This window comes from Loxodonta africana, chromosome 10, assembly GCF_030014295.1.
Source record: "Loxodonta africana isolate mLoxAfr1 chromosome 10, mLoxAfr1.hap2, whole genome shotgun sequence".
NCBI lineage: Eukaryota > Metazoa > Chordata > Mammalia > Proboscidea > Elephantidae > Loxodonta > Loxodonta africana.
The window spans coordinates 71,321,249-71,340,749 of NC_087351.1; the positions used below are offsets into that span (position 1 = coordinate 71,321,249).

The 19,501-nt window shown below is 41.0% G+C and overlaps 1 protein-coding gene across 2 annotated transcripts in view; it reads left to right on the forward strand.

Moving 5' to 3' along the window:
• DAAM1 (dishevelled associated activator of morphogenesis 1) overlaps positions 1-19,501 on the forward strand; it is a 199,467-nt gene that overhangs the window by 97,301 nt on the left and 82,665 nt on the right. For both annotated transcript variants that reach the window (XM_003408683.4, XM_023546213.2), the window contains exon 3: positions 4,534-4,623. In XM_003408683.4, coding sequence (XP_003408731.1) covers positions 4,534-4,623 — 90 coding nt within the window. The remainder of the gene's footprint in view (positions 1-4,533; positions 4,624-19,501) is intronic.

Sequence of the window (19,501 nt, forward strand, 5' to 3'; positions counted from 1 at the left end):
CTGCTTGAAGGAAATAATTGATGCCCTGTAAGAGCTTGGATGAAGAGGATTAGTCCTTAGATATAGTGGGAAGGGCTTTCTGAGAAAAGGGAACAGCATATGCAAAGTTTCAGAAGTGGGCAAATTGTGATCGGAAGTACCACAAGGTGGCTGCTATTGGAAGATGAAGAGGTGGGGTGGGGCAAGCAGGCAAAGGCTGCATTATGAAGGCCCTTGCCTGCTAAGGAATTTGGACTTTAGCTTGAAATGAAAAAAGGCAACCATAAAAACCTTCTGTCATCTTGTCTTCTGAACTAGATTATAAACTCCATGAAATCAGGGTCTGTTATTCATCTTTGTATTTTTTGTAATATCTGGCCATGGTCCTGGAATAGATAGGACAGCAAGTAAGTGTTGCTTGATCTCTAAGGCTATGATAGTCTCTTAGAGTCTTGCATGCTTCATTCAGCCATATTATTAAAATAGAATGAGTCAGAGTACAGGTACTTTTGGAATGGAGGGTGTGGGGGTCTTAATAACTCTAGATATTTTTCCTGGATACCCCCAATTATTATCTAATAAAATCTATGTCACTCTCCTTGCTCAGACTTCATCAGTGACCCCTATTGCCCTCAGGATAAAGACTAAAGTTCACAGTGTTTAATTCCTATGCCTCCCTCAGCTCTGACTTCACTTCCTTGAGAAAGCCACCACTGCCCCCACCTTTCTGCAAAACAAGGGAGCTCTCAAAACGACTCATTGTAGGATCATCCATTGTAAAGTGTGATGTTTAATTACCTGTTTGCCTGCATGGGACTATGATCTCCATGACATGTACCTCTTTTTATCCCCTGAACCTAGCACAATGCCTGGTGCTTGTAGACATTCAAAAATTTTTTTGATTGCATAAATGAATCCTTGCAATAACTCTATCAAGTATATATTATCATTCTCAATTTCCAGATGAAGAAATTGAAGTTTAGAAGTTAAGTCGCTTGTCCAAGGTCGTATATAACCCATAAGAGCCAAACCCAGAATAAAGCCCTCCCTCCCTCTTTCTATCAGCAGACACTTAGCAGTATAGCAGATGGGTGCATGCATTTTCATGTCACCGCAGAGTCACGATTCTAACTTCCTGAATCAACAGAATGAATAGTCTAGTGATTAAGAACACAGGCTCTATAACCAGGAGGCCTGGGCTCAAATCCCTCCTCCAACATAACTAGCTTTGTTACCTTGAGCAAGATACTTAATCTCTCTGTGGCTCAGTTCCCTGGAAAATGGGATAAGAAAATATTATATCCGTATAAAACACTACTACTAAGCCCACAGAAAATGCTCAGTAATTTTTTTATGATTATCAGTATCCATTTATTCCTTTTCATTTTCTTTCTATAATCTAAAATTAGGTACAAAGACCCTCTAGCTATTTTTGGCTTTTCTGCTGTATGAAAATTCTCTCCTTGCATGAAGCTATCTGTCCTTAAGTCCTTGTTCCACTGTGCTTTCTTAGTTAAGATTTTTCATTTCTCTGTCGCTGCAGAAGCAACAACAAAATACAGTCATATTAATACCCTTTGCTGTGAATTTCTAGGTTTCAGGATTCACACATTTCCTCACATCTCTTCTAGGTAAGCAAAAACACAGTGCTCTAGTGTAATAAAGGAGGTGGTATTGGTAGCTCTGTTTTCTCTCGCAGTCACACGCCTTTTCCCCAAACCAAACACCATATTATTGAGCTGTTTGAATAACTGACCTAGTGCACCCACTGCCTCCTGCCCCCCCAAAAATAAACCGTGCTTGTTGGGAAGTGATTTATATCACCATTATTTTCCTCATTCATCAATAGGTGAGAGGTGTGAATTACAGGAAATTAAGAAAAAAGAAACAATGATTTCACATACATAATAGTTTCATGTCAAAACTTTAATATTTTTTCCCATAATGGAATTTTTGGTTAAAATCTCTTATTTCCTTCCTGGTTGTTCATTGTTGAAATTCTTAATAGCTGGTTTTTTGTGGTTAGGTGCGTGTGGATGTTTTTAATGGGTTAATGTGTACCTTGTCCTTAAAAGAAAATAGCAAATGACTTATGTTTCATGATGATTGGAATAACAGTACAGTTAACACCGTCCCAGGCAGTGCTACATGCTTAGTTGATATTGCTAATTCCCACAACAACCCTGCAAGAGAGAGGCTATGCCCATCCTGAAGATGAGGAAATAGAGGCTTAAAGAGATGAAGAACTTCCCCAGGGAAGCTACCATGTATTAGACAGTAGCAAGGCATGGGAAGTGTAGGTGTTTATAAGATAGGTGGGAAAGGGTACAAGGAAAATCAAGGCAAGTTGGGGTCATAAATGGAATACCTCAAGAGGCAGGTCTGACATGTTTTGTTATGTACATTTTTCCTACAATTAAAAAAAAAAAAAGGCAGGCCTGAGCAATGTATAATTACATTTGTAGGCAATGTGGAGGTAATGACAGTTTTTTAACTGGGTGCTCAAGACAACATTGGTGCTTTATTATCAAGGCAGTGCTTCTAAACTATGGTCTCCAGACCAGCAAGCAGCATCGGTAATACCTGGAAGCTTACTAGAAATGCAAATTCTCTCCTCCCCGCTCAGTCATAATCTCTGGGGTAGGGCCCAATATCTATTTTTAACAAGCCCTCCTGGAGATTCTGATGCATGCCCAGGTTTGAAAACCACTGCTTTAAGAGAATTCTAGCCATGGTGAGTAGGAAGGACTGGAAAGGCAAGAAGGAACAGGGAGGAGGCTATTGCAAGAAGCCAAGGAGAGGTTATTAGGGCATAAGCTTAGGTAGTTTTAGTGGAAATGAGAGAAAGGGGTGGACTCTTGAAATTTTTTGAAAAAAAGGAGTAATAGGACTTGATGACTAAATGGAGATAAAACTAAAACCAAACCTATTGCCACTGAGTAGATTCTGACCCATAGTGACCCTATAGGACAGAGTAGGGCTTCCAAGGCTGTAATCTTTACAGAAGCAGACTGCCATGTCTTTCTCCCTTGGAGCAGGTGGTGGGTCTGAACCACCCACCTTTCAGTTAATAGCCAAGTGCTTAACCGCTTGTCACTGGGGCTCCTTAACAGAGGTAAAACCAAACCCATCGCCGCTGAGTCGATTCCGACTCATAGTGACCCTGTAGGACAGACCGAACTGCCCCATAGGGTTTCCAAGGAGCGACTGGTGGATTCGCGCTGCTGGCCTTTTGGTTAGCAGCCAAGCTCTTAAACACTGTGCTACCAGAGCTCCTAAATGGAGGAGTATGAAATAAAAGGTCATGTCCAGGAGGATGGCAGAACTGTAGTTATACAAATAAAGCACTCAGAGGGGGGACTTGTTTTTACTCTTCAGAGATCAAAACCTTATTGTGCCTTAATTTATAGCTTGTTTAATTTTTTTCTTTTGGAGGGGTGGTAATAGGTCTTACCCACCCCCATTATCTTCTACCCTCAATTAGATAAATTTCCATATAGGAATAACATGAACCGGAGGCTCAAAACCAATAATAATACTGGCCATGGATTGAACTCTTATTAAATGCTAAGAATTTTTCCCTGAGTACTTTATATTCATTATCTCACTGTTGTTATTCATTAGTTAAGGATTTTCCAAATTGCCTGCCTTTAGTGTCTCTGCACACCGCCATAAAATATAATGTTTCCAAACATTGATCTGAGAGGCTCAGAGCCTGGGGTCTGGAGTCAAACAGCTCTGGGCTCCAAAACCAGCCCCATAATTTACCAGACTTGTGGTCTTGAACAAGATGCCTCTTTTAAGCCTAAATTTCTCCCAACTGTAGAACAGACTGTTGTGAGAAGTAAATGAGAGAATGCCTACACAATGCTTGGCACATAAAACACTTAAATATTTGTGGGGTGTGTGGTGACAAAGATGTCACTCTTGCTCAAAGTCTTCATTGACTCTCCTTGGTCAAGAGAATACTTAATTCTTTCATTTAAGACTTTTTACAAACTGGTCACTCCCTCTCAAACCTTTTATGTGATTATCCTTTGCATAAACCCAATGCTTTAATGAAGCTGGTCATTGTCACCAAACACACCAATTTGTAACTACATCCTACCCTTTGTTTCTATTATTCCCTTGCCTAGACTTTCACTCCTCTCTTTATGTCCAAGTCCTTCACTTCCCCTTAAGACCCAGCCTGATATTCAAGGTTTGTGAAGCTGTCCCTAGCAAACCTTCATCTTTATTGTGATTAATCCTAAACTCCTGAGCCTTGATGACCTTTACTGCTCAATGGACCTAATACAGCAATACATTGTCCATACATGTTCCAGTTTCCCCAGCCTTTGGTATGTATTTGGCTTCATCTCTTTTGCTGTGCTTGATGCCTGACCCTGTGTGCTTTCTTGATGATGGTAATGTTCGTATCAACTTAGCTTCTTGATCTTTTCAAAGTTGATTTAAATACGTGTTGGTGTTTTTTTCTTTCCTTAGATGCTAATAACTTTTCCTACTGCAATAAAATGTTATCAATGAAACACTAATTATTTTCTTTCTTTTCAGGATGAACTTGACCTCACAGACAAACACAGGGAAGCCATGTTTGCCCTTCCAGCAGAGAAAAAATGGCAAATATACTGTAGCAAGAAAAAGGTAAGATGTTAGTTGTGTTTATGGTAAACTGAAAAATGATTCTTTTCAGTTCCCTTTGCTTTCTCATTCTGCCACCAGGACTCAGATAGTTCTTTATAACATAAAAACCAGATTGTATGTGTCACGTCGTGGCCTTGGTGCTGTGTATACGAAGTGCTGGTTTTTGGATGTTGTTTATACCCACAATTCCTTGGACTCTTCTGTACCCTATTCCTGTTCACTTAGCACCTGTAACCGTGTTCATAATCATGTATAACCCGGAAGCAAAATAACAGTCGTTTATGCAAAATAGAACTGTTCCTATCGCCCTAATCTTTACATAAACGTTTGTATTTAGGCAGTTTAAGACTAGTATTGTGGTTTCACAGTTCTCTGTGACCTACTTTCTTCCAGGTTTCTATTTCACCATCTCTAAGGTATGTCCTTCGTGGTCCAAATGGCTCTATAGTCATTTCACATTCCAAACTAAAGATGTCCACTTTAGGGACATGTTCCAGAAGTGATACATGTGACTTCTCCTCACATCCCATTGGCCAGAGCTGGGTCACATGGCCACACCTCACTTCATGAAACAATGTCTTTATTCTGTCCCATTAAAATCTGAGGGTTCTATTACTTTAGGAGAACGAGAGAATGGATACCAAGTTGACAAAAGCGCCAATAGTTTGCATTCCCTAGCACTCACGTCAGTAGGCATCACTCCACAGACCACATCTTCTGAAGTCAAGTTTACTCTGCCATCTTTTAAACCCTATAGCACATTTATTTTTTGGAACCAGTTCTGTTCATGGCCACATCTTGCTGCTTTCTCCTGAACCAAGATAGTGTAAATGGGGAGGGCAAGGATAACACCTAAATAGATACCTCTCTCCAACAGGCAGTAGACACTCTGATTATTTCTCTTGACCCAGGGAAGCAAGAACAAACTATCATCCAATGTAATTTCAAGACACCCTCTCACCCCAATATCAGGGATACCTTTTATTAGGTGACTAATACACAGTGTCTGAGGCATTGTCAGTTCAGTGGTAGAATTCTCACCTTCTGTGAGGGAAATCTGGGTTCAGTTCCCAGCTAACGCACCTCAAGCACAGCCACCACTTGTCTGTCCGTGGAGGCTTGCATATTGCTATGATGCTGAGCAGGTATCAGTGGAACTCCCAGACTAAGATGGACTAAGAAGAAAGGCCTGGCAATCTATTCTCAAACCTCAGTCAATGAAAACCCTATCGATCACAGTGATCTGCAACCAATCATGGGGATGGTGCAGGACCAGGCAATGTTTTGTTCCATTGTATATGGGCCTCCGTGAGTCAGGTGCCAACTGGACAGCAGCTAACAATAACAAAGTATGCAGTTTGAGGCCTGCCTAGGGCAAAAAAATAGCATTGCTCTGTTCCAGCCACTTCTTTGCTGCCTGTGTAATTGGCGTGCCACCCACCCAGGAGTGTCTTTCCATTACTCAGTAGAAGCTGTCTCCCCATCAGTGAGCCTGAGGTGGTCTCTCCCATGAGACTTTATTGCTTTGCTAGTAAGACACCATGTCTTATATATATTTCTAGCATCTGATATTTTGAAATCAGTATATGATGACTGAACCACTAAATTGTTCCAAGGGTTGTATCGAATGCTGTCAAATTTTACTGAGAGAAGTTCATCTGTAACCTCTCAGTATAGGCTCCCATCCTCTATCAGACCACACTGAAGTCTTCAGGGTTCCTTGTCCTGTAATGACCAGTAAGATGTCTTTGTGAATAAATGTGCCCTCCTCTCCTCTTCTGCTCTTTCTCTTTGTGCACATCTTACCAACTAGGAAACTTCTCTTTTGTTGAATTGATTGTCATGGCTTGTTGTTGTTAAGTGCCATTGAGTCGATTCCAACTCATAGCAACCCTATAGGACAGAGTAGTACTGCTCCATAGGGTTTCCAAAGAGTGGCTGGTGGATTTGAACTGCTGACCTTTTTTCGTTAGCTGCTGAGCTCTTGACCACTGCCCACTAGGGCTCCTGTCATGGCTTAGGAAACGTATATAATACCCTGGGAAAGAATTATACAATGAAAATAAAATGTATTCAGTCCTGAAACTAATGGTATTGTATGGTCTTTGGAAGCAAAGGAACTGTTCACAGTGTCGGAACTTTTCACACTGTCGGAACTTTTCACACTGTCGGAACTTTTCACACTGTCATCTTAGAGACCCAGCCACTGAGAAAGAAGAATCCTCAAGTGGCTGTGTACACTGAGGCCGTTATCTAGTGCAAATTTTTCTCAAAGTTAGGAAACAAGATGCAGTGGGATTGAGGATATGCACTGGAGGAAAGGACAAGGCAAGGAAAATGGGAGCAGCTTACTGAGGGGAAAGTTTTCTTCTTTCCCAGATTTTATTACACCCTTGACAGCAATTGAAAGTTAATCATGGAAACTACTACCCCTTAGATTAGAAAAGACAAACCCTGGAGGATAGTAATGACCTCGAGCTCACAGCTGCTGCTCATTTTTCAATTTCCAGGCCTATCAGATCCTGTTGCAAACCTCGTCTCATGTGTGCATGATGGGGCTGGCTTTTGTAGGAGGATAGATATGGATGTGGCCACTGGCCTCAGAATCCCATCTCTTGATGAATGGGCCCCTCCTGCTAGTACCTGGCCAAATGCACGGATCTTTCAGAATGCAGTTCTCCTGCTAGCTTCATTCCAGCAGCTTGGATTCCTTATGTGACTTAGAAACGGTGTGGGTTGAGTGAGAAAGCTGTTTTAACTCTTGGTGGAATCCCATGGGCTTATAGCGCTCCCTCACTTTAAAATGAATGGAAGCATTGTTTGACGAAGGATTTTCTTGGTTAGAGTGTCTCAGATTGCTAAAACTGTTCTATACTTTCGGTCTGTAACTGACCTTTTTGGGCAGTTTGAACACTGTAACAAATCAGGAAACATGCGATGATCACGGGAACCCAAAAAACCTAACCTGGGAAAGGGCATACCTGTTTACCTATCCTCAGAGAATGGGATTTCATAAGGGACAGGTTGTCCATTCTTAGAATCAAGCTCATGGCCATCCGTAATACTAAGAACAGATTCCTGGAACATCTCCTGTAGCTTTTCAAACCAGGCTTATCACCAGCCAGCAAAACTTAATCCATTTCTCACGCCAAGGGAAAGCTGCAATCTCATGGCTCCGTTAGGTTTTCCATCTTTCAAGATTAGAACCCAGAGCACTACAGACGTTCTCACACATAGTGAAGCCATAGAGTAAGACCTCCAAAAGCCAACAGAAACAGATGGCAAGAGTTGGTAGAAAGCAGGCTTTCTGTGTAAAAGTGAACAGAAGTTGTGGAGGCCAAGGAGACTGGGAACTGAAGACAGGCCAGGACCTTCTCAGCCAATAGTGACTAGAGCCCAGCAGTGACTATCTGCTTATCAAACTCTGTGCTCATTTATGAAATTTATCTATCTACGTCTCTGGTTGAAAACCCATTTCCAGAGCCAAAATGAAAGCAGCAAAAGCATTTCTGGGGTTACAAGGATTGGAAAGAAATTAACTGGAATTTTGCCTAATTGGGTAATCTGGGGGAGAGCAAGAGATGGATGCTGTGGCCTTGTTCAAAGTCCAAACAAATCTGTAACAGTTACTGGGCTGGTTAGCCAGGGTTTGTCATATGCAGCAATCCACTGTTAAATTTTTAAACTTTCAGGAAAGGTCCAAAAAGGGTCCTGTTTGTGAGTCTGGGGTGTTTTCAAATAGGAAATGTTTGTGGTTCTTATCTTTAAAGGTAATTCCCTTTTTAGTTCCAATCACAACATACTCTTTTGTTTAAGTGAGGTTTTTCCCAGTCTCCAGCCAGAAACTGCATCTGTTAACAATCTTTTGGATTTTAAGCTGAAGCTTTTTAAACAATGAACCATCTGACCACAAAAGGCATCTGGCCACGCTGTATTTGCTTATTGTTAACACGATTTTTAAGGCCTGGGAAAAGTAAGGAATAGGTCTTCAGAGGGGAGAAAATAAGGTGGTGTGTCCACTGTGTTATGCCCACAGCAATCTTATCAGCACAGGAAGAAATCTGACTTAATGGCTGTTCTTCACAGGAGCAATTGTACTAGTTGTATCACTTAACCAGTCCTTATTAGTATCCAGGAAATATTTTCCCCCTTCTTGGGCTTCAGAGTTGATAAAGGAAGGGAATAGGGCTATAGACAATGTTTGCTGCAGCAGCATCAGATATTTGAGGCAAAGATCAGGGTTTGATGACTGTGCCTTGTTTTTCTTCCACTCCTGGTCTCTAAAACAAAGGCATAAGTAAATGGCATTATATTTATTCATATTGCATTTCTGTGCGTTTTAAGATCTACTTTGGAGAAGGTGAATTTTTTTTTTTTTTCTGCAGCCGAGTGTGTGTTTGATTCTAGCTTAATTAAATTATCCAAGAATCTTTCCTGTCTGGCTGCAGTTCAGCTGTTGTGATTTGTGCAAAGTGCTGGTCTGGTGCTAGGCACACTTTGAAGACATCTAGGGAAAGTGGCTGAAAATTCAGCTGGCACTTTTCATCCACTCCTTTTACTTGGTTTGTATATCCTAATTGGATCACTTCCCCCCCTCCTCCCCACAAAAAAAAAAAAAAAAATCCCCTTTCACCACACACACAAAAAGATTAAAGCTGTATTGTGTATAGGAATCAGGATGCAGTTTTTCAGCTTCTTGAGAGTTGAGACACTCCTGTGTTTGGAGTGCGGGGAAAGAGTGTTTGATTAAAACAATGGATTTAAAGGAACATATGCTAAAGTAGGAAACCCTGGTGGCATAGAGGTTAAGTGCTATGGCTGCCAACCAAAAGGTCGGCAGTTCAAATCTGCCAGGCGCTCCTTGGAAACTCTATGGGGCAGTTATACTCTGTCCTCTAGGGTCGCTATGAGTTGGAATCAACTCAACAGCAGTGGGTTTGGTTTGGTTTTTTTATGCGAAAGTAGTAGAATTGAAGACAAAAAGAACCATTAGTTTTCTATACAACTGTCAAGTAAACCAGCTGGAAAACAAGGAGACAAGATGAGATGAAACTTAATCTAATAGTCCCCAGTACCCTAATGAGAAATTGGCATGGGTAAACTGGGAAGAGAAGCAATGGCTGGGCATTTGGCCTGGAAGGTTTGAGAAGAGAGAAGTTAGTTATCCTCATTTTCCTTTCCATTTTCCTTTACTATAGTTGATTAAATATTAAATGAGCTCTTGTTTTTCAGGTGTCCACTTTGCTAGACATCAAGATTTGGGGGAAGAAGCCAGTAAAGGGGAGAAAACTAGGCTTCAATAACTGTATTTATAGACTTGTTTGGAAGTACCTGGTTTGGTCTTCTGCCATTGAGTTTTTACCCCAATGATAGGTTCAGATTGGCACTTGGCAATCTTATGTGGTAGGGGATTAAAGGAAGTGGCAGAAGCACTGATGAGGAGAAATAAAATTTTGTTGTCTGTCTCCCTCTTCCCGTCTAAAGAATGCATGAGGGAAGCACAGTAGTAGAAGACAGAGCGTGTTGAGACTCTGAAACTCTCTGTCCTACCTACATGTTCCCTGGCTTTGAGCTATGAGGATTTGCATATAATCCCAGATGAAACAGTAAGAAATAACAAGTATCTGGTGCTTCAGTGAACAAAGCAGTGCAACTGATAAAGGGCAAGGTACTGTGTGATTCATCAAGCATGTATTGAGTACCTTCTCTGGGGTAGACTCGTAGCTAGATTCTGAGGATAATTAAATGAGTAAGTCAAATTTCCTGGAGCAGATGGTTCTGGTAGGAGAAGCAGATAAAATCAAATAATTGTCAAGGCTTGTCATAAGTTCCATAAGAGAGGTGAGCAGAAAGGCTTTGAGGCATGGAGGAAGGTGTGACCAAGCTCTAGGGTGAATATGTGTAAAAAACGGTGAAGGGGCAGATGGCTTCTGACCTTTTCTAACTTCACAAGGGGGAAGGATAATCAGATCAACAGCCCAAGGCTGGTTCCTATGAGGCAGAGGTCAGACATCTTTGCCAATTCTGAAACCAACCATCCCTCCCACAGCACTCTCTACTTCTCTGCTAGGTTCAATAATTTATTGCAGTGTCCACACAGAACTCACAGACAGTACCTACGATTATGGAATTTATTAGGGAAGGTTACAATTCAGGTTCAGGATACAGTTCTTGCATCAGGACAGCCTCTTCTCAGTCATGCTCGTAGACACACCTCTCTGGCCCTTGGCCTCTGCCCTGCTCCGGCAAGTGTTACAAAGCTCTTTATGCCCCTGTCAATAAGTGCCCAGAGGCACTCTACTCCGCCAGTAAGTCTCCTGCCCAAAGGCACTCAGCATTCTTGCACTGAGGGCCAGGAAGCCCACCACACTGTCTCCTGCTGTCATTTCTCTGCCATCGCTTCTCAAGCTCTCTCTGTCTTGTCTCCTGGTTCCAGGAGCTCAATGCAGGGATCCCAGGTCCAAAAGACATGCTCTCCACTCTTAGCTGTTCTTCCTTGGTGGTGGTGGGATGCTTTCTTTCCCATCTCTGGGGTATCTTATTTCAAGCCCAGCAAAATGGCAAAACTAACCAGTCCCTTTGGTGGGCCACATTTACCCTATTTGCACAGTCCCACCTACAGCCTTCAGTATGGATTATGCCTTAACATAAAGAAGACAAAAATCCTCACAACTGGACCAATAAGCAACGTCATGATAAACGGAGAAAATATTGAAGTTGTCAAGGACTTCATTTTACTTGGATCCACTATCAATGCCCATGGAAGCAGCACTCAAGAAATCAAATGATGTATTGCACTGGGCAAATCTGCTGCAAAATACCTCTTTAAAGTGTTGAAAAGCAAAGGTGTCACTTTAAGGACTAAGGTGTGTCCAACTTAAGCCACCATGTTCTCAATCACTTTATATGCATGTGAAAGCTGAATAATGAATAAAGAACACCGATGAATTGACGCCTTTGAATTTTGGTGTCGGCGAAGAATATTGAATATACCATGGACTGCCAGAAAACAAACAAATCTGTCTCAGAAGAAGTACAACCAGAATGCTCCTTAGATGCAAGGATGGCAAGACTTCGTCTCACATACTTTGGAGGTGTTATCAGGAGAGATCAGTCCCTGAAGAAGGACATCATGCTTAGTAAAGTAGAGAATCAGTGAAAAAGAAGAAGACCCTCAGTGAGATGGATTGACACAGGGGCTGCAACAGTGGCCTCAAGCATAACAATTGTGAGGATGGTGCAGGACCATTCAGTGTTTCTTTCTATTGTACATAGGTGCCGTTGAGTTGGTTCCGACTCATAGCGACCCTATCAACAACAAACTGTGCTCATGTGCACTTTTGCTCTTGATTCATATTTTGTCCTTTACTGCTCCTCAAAAGGTCAAATTTAGACTATTGATCTAATCTGTGCTTTGCTAACCACAATTTGTAGGACTTGTTAGGAAATATTTAAAGAGGCTTAATATTTTGAAAAATGAAGACACTGAGAAGACTAAAATAACAGGTTTGTTCAGCTGGAAGTAAAGAAAATCAGGTAGAAGCTTCAACTTAGGCTGATGTTCTGTAGGTATGCCCCAGTGAAGCTATATTATCTGTCAAAATATTACGAACTTCAGTTGGTAAAGAGCAGCTGCCTTGACCCCCTCCCAATGATAACCACCCCGCCAACCAAGCTCTTCCCCTGGAGCCCACCAGTCTTCCCCCATGACTCAGGGACTGAAGGGCTAACTTAAAGTGTAACACAGTGAGACTCCAGGACCCTGTTCCCACATTACTTCACTGGTTCTGATTCATTGATGCCCATGATATACTTACTGCTGGTTGGTAAATATTTTGAACATTAGCCTAAGTATATGAGGTATTGATTGACCTGAACCATTTGGTCATTGAATGATGACTACAACCATTTGGTAATATGTATCCAGAGTCTCAAACATTCTAGGAGTTGATCGCATGGAAGTGACCAAAGATACAGACAGAAAATTCTGTGCAAGAATGTCCTTTGCAATATTATTTCTCAAAGCCAGTAATTGTAAACAACTTAAAGAAGGTTGGTTATATCATGGCACCCATTCATAAGAGTATTTTGTGGCCATTAAAAAGTCATATTGTCAAAGAAACTTTAATGACTGAGAAATGATTCAGCATAAAATGTTAAGATTAAAAAAAAAAAGATGGAGAACTGTAGATAGTATGATCAAAACCTTGCAAAAGTATATGTAAAGAGAGGTAGGCAGAAAGACAGAAGCAGTAGTTGGGTGGAATTGTGGGTTGTTTATTTTGATTTTTTTTTTTCCTTTATACAAACATTTTCCAATTTTCTGTAGGGCATTATTCTTCCTCCTACCTTGAAATATTTTTTACCTAATTGTGAACATAAAACATGTTCTTTAAAAAAAAAAAAAATTCCATGCATGTATTTTGTATCTGTCAGGTTTTAATCAAAGTGGCAGGACCACTGGGTGAGACACATATACATGAAGGAATTTGTTACAGGAATTTGCCTATAAACCTGGAAGCTAGTTAAGCAGTCTCTGTAAGTCTGTTGTTTTTGCATCTAATGCTGGAGATTCGACTCACAGAGCAAGCAGTTGGGAAGGGAAGTTGGGTGTAAAGTTGTAAAATGAAAAAGAGCACGGACAGGCTGGACCTTGAAAGGACTGAAAACTGTGTCAATTCTTGTTGCCTCTAACTTTGGTGTGCGTGTTATGCAGAAGGCTAGGCCTTAGCAACAGAGATAAACACACACACCTGGCCCAGGAGAAGCTGACGGAGGATCCAGGGGAAGGTGGAGCAGTTGCAGACCTGCCTGCTGTTCCACACCAACAAGGTGAGCCAGCAGATGAGTGACAACATTAAGAACTGTAAGGAAATGGCTGCTGCTTCATTTCTTTCCTCCAGATCTCCAATAAAAGTCTCTTGTGGCTCACGCTACCTGAAAACATATAAGATAGGACATAGTTCAGCCTAGCTGAGTTAGACATTGCAAAGCTACCACATATTTGTATTAAAATTAGGAAAAATAAAATATTATTTGAAATTGAGTCAATGTTGCACTGTCAAGACAACGCTGACATTTTTTTTTTCCCCTTTGTCTACATAAAGTACTCTTCTCTCTCTCTTACTATTCTCTGGAATACTGCTTAGGCAATGACTGTTTTCTGCCCAGAAACCCATGGAAGGCATGTGTCTCATTGGCCTCCCCACTCCTAGTGTGTAATCTCAAATGTTGGTGACCCATTTTCTTTTTTTTTTTTTTTTAATTTTCTTTGCATTACAAAAGCCAGTGGTATCAAAATGCACACCAAATTTTAGATTTGAAGTACAAAATATTTTTTATTCAAGGATCTTCTGCCTCTGGCAATCCTTAAAACCAAAGTTATGTTCAAATAAATGTTTATTGGTTCCTGTACATTTATTTGCCCTCTCTTCCTCTAATTCCATTGCTTAATAATACCAATTTGTTATGGTTTTTCTCTCAGTTTTGCCAATTCTGCCATTCTAGCTGGAAACCCTGGTGGCATAGTAGTTAAGAGCTATGGCTCCAAGCCTAAAGATTGGCAGTTCGAATCCACCAGGCACTTCTTGGAAACTCTATGGGGCAGTTCTACTCCGTCCTGTAGGGTCACAATGGGTCAGAATCGACTCAACAGCAACGAGTTTGGTTTTGGTTTGGCCATTCTAGCTACACTTTTATTGCCCTGCCTTGTAGTATCCAGAATGGTCCTGAACTCACAGTTTGTGTTTCAATAAACTTTAACTCTCAGTAAATACCCACCTTCATTAGTTAAGAAGCAGTAAGCAAACTTCGTCCATAGAATAAAACAGAACATACCCCCTCTTTCCTCTTCGGTGCTAGGTGAAGTGAACAAATCTAAAGCATTGTAGAGAACTTCTGGAACCTTCTGCTGGAATATTATGATTAATTCTGTAGAGTCTTCTGTTTTTCTAAAGATACTTAGAAAAGTACCTTCTTTTTTTTAAGTTAAAGATGCTGCCTATGGAAGTATCTCACATAAGACAATCTTCAAAAGCCTTTCAATCCAGGGATCTGCCTGCAAGCTTCCTAAATTGTGAATGCCCCTCATAGTTGTTCTAAACTGTAGCGTAATGTATATGTGACGCTATTTTTCTAAGATAATAGAAGCCAAGTTATGAGAAATACTTCGCATAGTTAAAGGCCATTTAAAGGGTAACCTGAGAAGACAGGGTGCCTTTTACTAGTTGCATTACCTGGGGCATATTACTTAACCTCTCTAGTTTCTCTCTGTTCTCCTCTGTAAACTGTCTACTTCATAGGGTTATTGTGAAAATTAAAGGAGGTAGTAAGATTTAGTACTTACCAGAGAGCTTTGAGCATGGTATATTGGCTATTGCCATAGTAGATGATAGGGATGGCTACTGTGACCATGACAGAAGTACGGGCAGAGAGCCTGCTTATTCACCTCTTTGTTGCCCTGGGATCCATTTCTACGTTCTTAAGTGCTGATGCCTGATTTTACCAGAGTAGTAGTGAGAACTTTTTAAGCACCTCTCCTTTGACTGAACCACAGGACATTTCAGAAGTGGAGATAACATGTTAGAAGGATATATTGTAGGTTAAGTAAAGAACCCAAGAAAGTTCTTACTGTTAGCACCAGAATGAAAGGCTGACCCACTTATGCAAAAGTTCTAGGGCAATGGTGAGCAGCATGCAGTCACTTAGCTTCTGTGGGTGGGGCCCTGAATCTGATTTCAGGAGCACCCTTAGGTTAGGTTAGGAACACTGAGGCCCAGAGACATTCCACTTCTTTCTTCTTCTCATCCACATGCCCACCATAGTACTTCAGCACTCTACTAATCAATGCCAGCACAGGGAGAATCGCACTTGATTGGGTTTTCCAGGCAGTTGTGAACTCCAGTTGGTTCACGCTGAGAAGTTGGAATGTGTGTGAGTTGAACTGCTTTTTAAATAAAATTCCAGCCGTGTCTGTTGCCTAGAAAAGATAAGTGGTTGATTAATATCTTTGGTTTTGAAATAAGAGGACTAATGAGTGTTGTTTTTAGTTGAAGAACATTGCTACTGCCATTATTTGCAGTAGTGGAAAAAAAAAAATCCCTTTATACGCCACAACACCAAGAGGTTGCATTATATAAGCCAGTTTTCACAAATAGGTAACTTAGAAGGTCAAAGTGAGCCAGATTTACAAGTGCCCTGTTTAGCAACAAAATCTGTTCAAAGTTGCAGCATCATAATTTGAATAGCTGAAATGTACTGTGTGATTTCTGAAGCTAAACTGACAAGCTTCAGTGTTAGGGGAATAATAAAAAAATGTTTCAGTAGAGTTGCAGATGTTATCATTGTTAGACAGAAGTCTTAATGACCAGAGTAGACATTCTGGGTCCTGAAAAATTGGCACTCTAAAAGTTCTCTAAGAAAAAAGGCTAACAGAACTCTTATAAATTTCCCCTAAGGTTATTTCCTGATTGATCCTTTTATGTTTACTCTGAAATTTAAAAAATATACCAGGAAGTACAGAATGTCATGAACACCCATATTCAACAAATACTAACATTTTGCCACATTTGCCTCAGATTTTAAAAAAGAAATAAAACATTACAAATATAGTTGAATCCAAAAGACAGCCTCTATTCTGAAGGTGGTGTGTTTTGAACATTATATTTTTAGCCTTGCTTTTTGTGTATATGTCATAAATGGTGCACCATATTGCTTCATTTTAACTGCTGAATAGTGTTCCCATTTGATAAGCGTGCCACACTTTAATTATTCTTATCTCCACTGGACAGTGCTTTCCAATTTTTCATGATTTAGGAAAACAACAAAAACATTGCAGTGAGGGGCCTTGTACAAATGTTCAAGAATTGTTCTAGAATAGACACCTAGACTGGGTTGTTTACTGGGTTGTTCAGTATGACCATTTTCACCTTTAATTGCTCTCCAAAGTGGTTGTAATAATTTACACCGGCAGTGAGTTAGTTGCCAACTATCTGAAGGGTTGGTACTGCCTGAGGGGAGGAAACTAGTATCGTGTTGTTCTGATCAATCACTGCATAAGTTCAAATGTTTCAGGTATAAGAAATTGTTGTTAAAGTTCTTCAGTTTTCTTCTGTATGTCTCATAATCAAATTCAGGTAAAAATTACTAGATGAGAAAATGCTCATAAATAAAGCAACAACCCAAAGTTTAAACAAAAGTGAAAAGAATTCCATCCAAATACCCATAAAGCCATTAAAGTACAAAATGTTAGAAGTATACAGAAATGGACGATTCACACAGTATTGTGTTTATTTGGTTTGACTGCAGAGGAAAACTGATCTGTGTGTAGTACACTCTTCCTCTCCTCTAGACCTTGTTGCACCCTCAGTTCCAGATCCAGGCAAATTGTGTTTCCATCTTTAGCAAGCTCTTGACTGATATATGTCATCACCAGAGGAAGTTCCTCTGAGCCATTGGCCATTTCCCTGGCTAAGTGCAGGTGCAGAATCAGCACATCTGCACAAACAAGCAGACTTTCTGTGACTGGAAATCACACAATTGGCCTCTTCTTTCTTAACTAAAACCAAAAAAGCCCATTGCCATCGGTCAATCCCAACTCCTGATGATCCTGTAGGACAGTGTAGAAGCGTCTTATAGGGTTTCCAAGGCTGTAAATCTTTATGGAAGCAGACTGCCACGTCTTTCTCCCATGGAGTGGCTGGTGGGTTTGAATGGCCAGCTTCCAGTTAGCAGCGAGCACTTAACTGCTGTGCCACCAGGGCTCCTTGCTCTTCTGACTAGAGCACCTTTATCTTCAGCATTTCTTCATAAATATTTTGAAAGTCTGCTCTCTTGTATTCCTTGATTTATTCAGATATTAAGAAATTGAGATACTTAGATGAATGTCTGTCCCCCATTCCTAAATACTGAGCTAGTTCCTATTTATGGATTTGGGCATTGTTGCTTCTTTGGTCTGAAAGTACTTTGTTTTCCTTTGTTCTTTGCAACATTGTAAAAACAGTGAACATATATCTGCTTTGTGGATACCATCTCTTCCTTTTTTTTTTTTTTTAATACTTGTTTAGTGAGTAACACCCCTTTTATCGAAGTTCTTGCTTTCCCTGTAATTGGGGGACACCAGGCTAGAAGAGGGTGGGAGAGAACAACCCTGTGTTTGCATTCATGTGTAACTGTTTGAACAACAACAAAAATAGGTAATATACAGCTGAGACAAAGTAAAATGCATTGATTGAACAAATCAATTAATGTGTCATGGGGAACGTGGGGGCTGTGGCTTGTGGAGCTCTATTTTCCCCTCAAGATTGGGGGTTAGAAAAGCAACTCCACCAGGGTTCACTGTGCTTTCCACTCATGCCTACCCTGGTGCTGCATGGTGGGGTGAACTCCCTGCCTCTGATTCAGTCACTGGAAGAGGCTTGGAGCTTTAGGTCTGAAGCCTGGAAAGGCCATGATTCTCTGCTGCCACAGCGGAGCTTTGGCTCCCAGATCATTAATTCTTAAGCTGCTTCCTTTTGACCACTCCATTTTGATAGCTCTGGTACAGGACAAATTTCACTGTATGTCAGTTGCAGAGGTCAGAACACATGACTATCTTGGAGCCCTCAATCTTTGCCACAGAGTACTTGTTGTCAACAGTGCCGTTGTGGAACCAAAGTTCTAAATGTGACCGTGTGAGGCCCTTTGAGCCCCTTGCCTGTCATGTTGAAGTACAAAGGCACAGCTCCATTTCCCAAACTGAGTAATCTGCAGGTGTGGAATTGCACCAGGCATGAAAACAGACTACAATAGTGTCCCTTGAAACCCCGAGTAGGTTTGGTTAGGGAATCTGAGTGAGTGGTGGCAGTGATAGCTGCATCTCTGATGGAAAGGGAGATCACTGTATCTCACATCTGAGAATCCACAACTAGCTGCCCATTCTTGTTGCCCAGTGACCCCTGAGGGCCATACAGCCAGGAGACACTCCAGACCAATGCACATCCTTTGTTATAGTATTCCTTAAGATTGTGATTTGTGCTCTGGTTAGCTGAGTGGACTGCAAATAACTTCATGCAGAGCTAGCAAAAAGGGTTATCTTGTTTACTAATTCTAAACAATTGAGAATGGAAGCCTGGAGCACTTTGTGAAGCATCCCAAGGTTATGAATGGTCTCAATAAGAAATAGCGTAGTAATCGATTCGCAGTGTCTGCCATTGCACATGGTAGGAGGAGGTGGCCTATGTAGCAAATATTTGCCACCCCTGCCTTTGAGGGCTTCTCTTGCCCCTACCTAGATTATAGTTGAACGTTTTTATTTCTTTTGCCAAAAACACGGTCATTGACTTGTAGCATATTCCATGTTTAATTTCGTTGGGCCCCTCCCTGGTTCTCAGCAGACTTTCTAAGTGCTGTAGTACCTACTTTCACAGAGAGATTGCCCCAAGCCTGCCTGACTTCAGTATCTCTGCAAGATCAGTTTATGAAAGACATCAATTGTGGGAGGAAGAATCCACTTTGGAAGAGAGATCAAAGAACAAAAAACACTCTTCCTGAGTCTTCCTATATATAATCATTTTATTTTTTTTCACTAATAGCTCTAGCACGCTTAATACTATTGAATCCATTTTATGCCTGGTGCGTTTCAGTGCTTCTGCTGCTTGGGAAGTGGGGAGAAGTTTGAGCTTCTAGTGTTAAGTTAGAATATGCCACTAACACTTCTAATTTGGGGTTCTCCAAATTCCTTATACCCTAGGAACTGGTAATTTGTGGCACTAGAAATGGGTTATAGTAGAAGGTCTACCGAAGAATACCACCCTTTAATTACAGTGTCTTAAATTCTCTTTGTTATTTTTCGGTGCCATGCAGAGCAACATTTGACTTAAGCAATCTTAGGATGGTATCC